At 38.0% G+C, this 6,247-nt stretch overlaps 1 protein-coding gene across 2 annotated transcripts; it reads left to right on the plus strand.

Annotated features, from left to right (window-relative positions):
• The first annotated feature begins 257 nt into the window (after positions 1–257).
• On the plus strand, positions 258–5,008 carry LOC110109831 (purple acid phosphatase 23-like). 2 transcript variants are annotated; one of them, XR_002304630.2, is made up of 4 exons: positions 258–586; positions 678–869; positions 1,053–1,332; positions 4,567–4,698. XR_002304630.2 is itself a non-coding variant. In XM_020841031.2 (3 exons), exons 1-3 carry the CDS (start codon positions 322–324, stop codon positions 4,929–4,931), a joined length of 822 nt encoding a protein of 273 aa, XP_020696690.1. In that variant the 5' UTR covers positions 275–321; the 3' UTR covers positions 4,932–5,008. The 2 variants fall into 2 exon arrangements, 1 of the variants encoding a protein (XP_020696690.1); XM_020841031.2 differs by lacking the exon at positions 1,053–1,332 and having other exon boundaries at positions 275–586; positions 4,567–5,008.
• The last annotated feature ends 1,239 nt before the right edge of the window (positions 5,009–6,247 follow it).

Here is a 6,247-nt window from a genome sequence, read left to right on the forward strand (position 1 = left end):
TAATAAATTATTATTATTATTATTCTTCCACAGAATTTATTAATCTTTGTACGACGAAAGAAGTCTTATCATATCGCGCAAGCTGAGTCCACATAGCTTGCTTGCGTTATGGAGACGTGGATTATTCTCATTCGTCAATTTCCTTTCGTTTCCTGTTATCTTCTTCGCAGCGGATTTTGACCTTCTGCTTCCGGCAGGTACAAAAGTCAGCCTTCGCGCGCACATCTCTCGCCATCTTGATGGAGATGGATCTCATTCCTCACCAGAATATTCTACCAGTTATGCTGCACTACCTCCGGACTTCTCCATCGAGAGAAGATTATGACGATGACTTCTTTCGATCTCCAACTCGCCTTTGTCCTCGTCGTCTCGTGCCTCTCATACTCGAAGAGCCAGATTCCCACCACTCTTGACGGCCCGTTCTCGCCGGAAACTCGCCGGTTTGATCCGTCCCTCCGCCGCGGTAGTGAAGATGTGCCCATGGAAGATCCCAGGCTTGCCAAGAAGGTCCGGTCAAATTTCCCCGAGCAAATCGCTCTGGCTGCTTCCTTTTCATCGACTTCGATGTGGATTTCGTGGGTCACTGGTGCGATTCTCACTCTTATTAGATTTGGACTATGTTCTGTTTTCCAATGTTTTTTGGATTTTCTTTTATTGTGGAGGTATTATGGGTGCAGGGGATGCGGTGATAGGGAAGAATGTGAAGCCGCTGAACCCGTCGTCGGTGGGAAGTGAGGTTTGGTACGGGGAGGAGAGCGGGAAGTATACATTTGTGCGGCATGGAAAGGCTGTGGTGTACAGCCAGTTGTATCCGTTTGAAGGGCTTTTGAATTATACGTCGGGCATTATTCATCACGTCAGGCTTGATGGTCAGATGTTTGAAATATGTATTTTATTCCTTTAGTGTCAGAGATTTTGTTTGTTTATGGCAGATAAATCAAACTATAGAATTCTAAGAGTTGGGAATTATGGAATAGTTAAAGGAATCACTTGTTTTTTTCTTGTAATGTTTTCTAGGATGATCTGATCTCTACTTTTCCTTGAAAGTTTAGATGTACGCCATATCCCAGCTCTCTATATCCTTGCGGAACTGATCGAGCTGGATGCAGTGGCTGCTATTGGGACGACTCCTTGGCATACTGTGATGCAGGCTTTTAGTGCCAGGGTGATTAAGAGGACTTTGATTCGACGGTTTTGATGTACCATGGACAAGTTGAAGGAATTCAATTTGTGAACTAATGAGGATCCTTGATCTTCACCAATGTGCTACTCCCCAATGATAAAGTTGAAGTGCCCCACTATATAAATTTATGGATTGCTCCATGGTTATTGGTAGGCGAAAAAATAATTGAAGTACCTCATAAAAAGTTGCACCATGCAACGCTAGCAATCTTCTAGCTCTAATGTCAATTAAAGATCCCTTGCAAATCTTGAGGATCTCAACACCCCCATAGAATATCTGCTCTACATCACTCAAAGCCCTCAATAACACAATATTCATCCTTAGATCAAGCACATGGCTCATCCTAGGCAAAGTCCTAGCCATAACATCATGTATTCCAGTACAAACAACAACGTTAAGACCTGCAATCTTACACACATTATTTCCCATACATACATAATTATTATATGATTTATAACTTGAAAATAATAATCTGTCATGACATACAAATAGAACATGTTAAGTCGAAAACATACCTATCATCATAATCTAATCAATCATATTTGAATCTGTAGTTCTACCTCTTAATGACTTTCACATGTATGATGTTCTCTCTTCTTTAATGTCTTGTATTATATGTTGATAATGTTTCAATGCTTTACAGGATAGAATTAATCTTATTCCTACATGTAAACTTGTCTCTAAAGGTTTATCATCATGGGCAATTTCCCACCCTATATTTCTTTGTCAACTCCATCAAGTTTAGAAATCAAATATTTTGATAGAAGTGAGCTTTTTTACATCTACTATGTTCATTGTATATTTTCTATGCAATATAATGTCACAAAAGCATTAATATGATGAACATGAAGAGAGTGATAATAATAATGCCTAATTTTCATCATTCATAATCATGTCAATGTTTCTCCAATAATGACTAATTGAGTTAAATTGATTCAAATATGATATAATTGACATACCTGCATGCAAAATGAATATAACATTGGTTTTTGATAAAGTATGTTAGAGAGCTCCTGATAATGAGCAATGACTCTAGTTTGAGCAACAAATCTTTTGTGGTTTATTTTAAAACCTTTGTTAAGACGACATTCATCATATACAACTTGATTGCTATATATGAGTTTCTTTTTTCAACTATATCTTCCTTTTCATCTTAACTCATCATTTTTGTCTTCATCAAATGCCTCATAACTGATTTCATAAGATGTTGTTGGATAAGAACTCCATGTATCTCAATTCTCTTAAGATCAAAATTCTGCCTCAGCAAACTTCTCAATCATGAAATTCATGGCCATTTATCTGATCAGAATTGTGATTTGAATTTAATTTATTGTAATTAGCACGCTAGAACAAGATGGCTTGAATAACATTAATAATAACTATCTGGCACCCCACGTAGTGATTATAGCTTTATAATTCTCTATGATTTGAGGATTTTAAATTGATTTTCCCCCCTCCCAAATGTGTGGTGCTAGGTATTATTTATAGATATTTGAAGGTGAATTTTAGCCTATTTTATCATAATCTTTCATAGTCGTGTCATCATCGAATGATTTAGATCACATCTTCCCTTGATTGGGCAGTTGACCAAATGATCCTGCCCATGCACCAACTCAGAATATTCGCATGGCCAAAGTTTCCCATAGTGGTCAACTAGATTCTAGTGGCCCTTCATGGCAATGCTTTTATGAGCCAACATAGTATATTGTTTCAAAACTTTGATATCAAAGATCCAATAGAGTTGACATATCAAACTTATGACAGTCTAATTGACTACATCTATTTCAAGAACATTCACGAATCAGCTTTAGGTTAGCCAAAAGCAACAATGATAGGCCACCATTTTAATGTTGAAACATTGATCTCCTTGAGAGTAATCCTCCATATTAAAAGACTCATGAAATGAAAGCTTAAACATATCAAAGGAACTCAGAGATATTTATATCTAGCTGTCGGGGATGATGAGGAGTAAATACCACAATGACAAAATGAGTAAGAAAGTAAAAGCAACAGAAGAGTAAATGACATCAGGATTTAACATGAAAAAACTCAAAATAGAAAAAAAAAAAAAAAAAAAAAAAAAAAAAAAAAAAAAAAAAAAAAAACTACGGAGCCATACTACACCAACAAATCCACGATGAAAATTGGGAGAAATAAGTACAAATATCTCTTCTCTCTTGCTCTCCATTGCTTCTCTTTTCACATGTACTATTCTCAATGCCTACACATGCAAAATACAAGAGAAAGCCAAGTAAAATAATCCCAAGGGATGCAACCCTTAAAAAAAAAAACGAGAAAGTAAACCGTCCAATCTGTCTCGCATTACTGCAGCGCCAGTTTGGGGCGTTGTGGTGCTCAAGCCTCTAACTTGCACTGTTGCAGTGTCGTATCTATACCGTTGTGAAGCTCTGTTCTTTGTCGTTCAGTGTTGGGGTGCTCGAGAACACAACACCAGGGTGCTCAGGTACGCAGCAACGCCGGGGCGTTGTGCAGTAAAAAAAATCGTTGCGATGCATCCGAACCCAAACTTGGGGTAAACCCCCCACACCTCCCAGTGTACACAACAAGCTTTGAGATCCGAGACAACATAATAACCAAATTGATCAACACAATCAGATTCCACATGTAACAACTAGCTGGGTTAATTGCAAGAAATATGTCAAAATCGAGACACCAAGAACATGTTGCTCGAGGGAATAGGATGTTGGTCTGCTAGTCCTCTATCCAGTTGAAGGGTTAACATGCATGAGGAAGATAGGACAGGAGATTAGTTTGCCTCCTTGATTGGCCTAATCATGTTCATTTCAGAACAATTTACTAAGGCCAATATCTATCCTTTTTTTTTGCATTTTTGGTATCATTGAAATCTTCATGTCGATGTAGTTGTTTTGACTATAAGCTAGTAAAATTTGTAGGATATATGGTACCATAATTAATTTTTAAAGTTTTTGGTTTAATTTCCTTAGTATTCTGAACTCTATGATTTGTTTCAAAAAAGTGCACAATGAAATAGGAATTTATAGTCCCAAACAAATGTTGGTCAATGTAAATACTACATAGTAAATTTATCCGATGTAGTGAGGGAGTTGTATTTAAGTGTTGATTGATTAATGATCAAATTAAGGGTGCTTGAGGAAAGTCAATCTATGATTGGCTGCAGGAATTATTGCCAGAGTAGAATAAGGGAAAATTTTTTGTATATGATAATATGAAACTTACTATTTATAGAGTTTGGAACTTCATTTGGGCATAGCGTTGGCTTCAGCACGCTATCTAGCATTCTCCATCTAACATATAAAAGTTGTTTTAGAATCCTTTGTTAATAATCACATTCAAACGTTGCCTTGAAGTTTTCTTGATTCTTTTTTCCATGTTTTTTATAGGCCTTAAACCAGGGACAAGGTACTATTTTAAGTGCGGGGACACCTCGTTAAAGGCTATGAGTGAAGAACATTCATTGAAAACTTTTCCATCATCTCACAGTGAAAAATTTCCCCATAAAATAGCAGTTGTTGGAGACCTAGGACTTACAAGCAACTCAACCGCCACCATCACTCATCTAGACAGGAATGATCCGTCTCTGATCTTAATGGTTGGAGACTTGACCTATGCAAATCAGTACCAGACTACAGGTGGCAAAGGAGTTCCATGCTATTCATGTGCATTCCCAGATGTGCCAATTAGAGAGACATACCAGCCACGTTGGGATGGATGGGGAAGGTACTCTAAGAGATTGATAGCCAAATAAGTAGTTCTTGAATAATGATAATTTGCTTTATCTTGCTATATTTCCACTGCAACATACTGAAATTTTGTTGTCTTCTTTGGTTTTCTAGTTAATTGGTTGCACATATTTTTGTACACTGACTTCAAGAACAGGCCGACGGGCTGGACGAGGAGATGGAGCTCGGCTAAGCTAGGTAAGGATCTCTCTCTCTCTCTTTTTCTCTGGACTGAAAGAAGTAAAGGGCTCGGGATGGAGAGAGACGACGGCTGGGGTTCAGAAGTGGCGACGGAGAGGCGTCGGGTTGGAACGTGGAAGGAAGTGGAACGAGCGTGGAAGGAGCTTCGTGTGAGGAGCGAAGTCGGAGAGGGAGTAGCGACTGAAGCTCGATCGCGTGGGCGAGAGCTGAGAGGCGTTCGACTTCTATTTAACGACGCTTGTGGTCGTTCGATCGAGGCAACGTCGCAGGATTTGCGGCTGTTTTGACGCGAACGGCGCCGAATCGGCGTGATTTCGACAAGGTTTTGAGGATCCGACGGTTTACAGGTATTTTTTTGTCGTTGTTTTTTGTCTTCCTTCGGGTATTATACGAAGGTCAACAATGACTATCTATGTTGATATAATTTTCAAATATTACCTACATAGTATTCAAACCTTTTAACCTCTTAAAAGTGCTACACCCTAGTCAGCTTTCAAAAGATGCTTAACTTGCTCAATTTCTTTTAAATTCACTATGAAACTTCATTTTGACTTAATAGAAACACCATTGAACTGGCTCAAACACCAATGGGTGGTGGCGGCCAGGGTGGCCGATAGCAATCATGTATCTACAAAAAATGTTGAATGTTGTGCTGTGATGGGTGGCAGTGACAATGGGGGAAAGCTGGAAGTAAAAAGTGGAAAAAGCGAACGGAGGGAAGCAAAGGTAGGAGAGGCAAAAGGAGAAAGGAATTATGTATGGGCTATTAGGTGAATGCTTCATCTTTTTTTTATCAACCCAACTATGTGTGGCCTATCATTAAATTAAGGTGAGGACTAGTAGTTTAATGAAATATTATTCGTTACATCATAAATGATTTCTCAATCGGATGGTTTATGGGTAAATCACTTATGTTTTATTGATTTGTTGTAATAAATCTTACAATGTACATTTCATCAAAAATTCATTTTCTTATAATTCCTTCATGCACTTTTTTTTAATAATTTGGTGTAATAAAATATATAGCTTTAATGTGGAAATGCCCTTAGGAGCAAAGTATGATGTGCCACAAAGCAAAAAATGAAAGATTAAGCAACACATAGAACACCAATATTTATGTGATTCGACTTAAACAAAGCAT

Source organism: Dendrobium catenatum, unplaced genomic scaffold (assembly GCF_001605985.2).
Source record: "Dendrobium catenatum unplaced genomic scaffold, ASM160598v2 fragScaff_scaffold_491, whole genome shotgun sequence".
In the NCBI taxonomy this organism is placed as follows: domain Eukaryota; kingdom Viridiplantae; phylum Streptophyta; class Magnoliopsida; order Asparagales; family Orchidaceae; genus Dendrobium; species Dendrobium catenatum.

Coding starts and splice junctions, on each gene's coding strand:
- LOC110109831 (XM_020841031.2), top strand. CDS start 322: ATGACGATGACTTCTTTCGATCTCCAACTCGCCTTTGTCCTCGTCGTC. Junction 587..677: donor GTGGATTTCGTGGGTCACTG/GTGCGATTCTCA, acceptor TTATGGGTGCAG/GGGATGCGGTGATAGGGAAG. Junction 870..4,566: donor TCATCACGTCAGGCTTGATG/GTCAGATGTTTG, acceptor TGTTTTTTATAG/GCCTTAAACCAGGGACAAGG.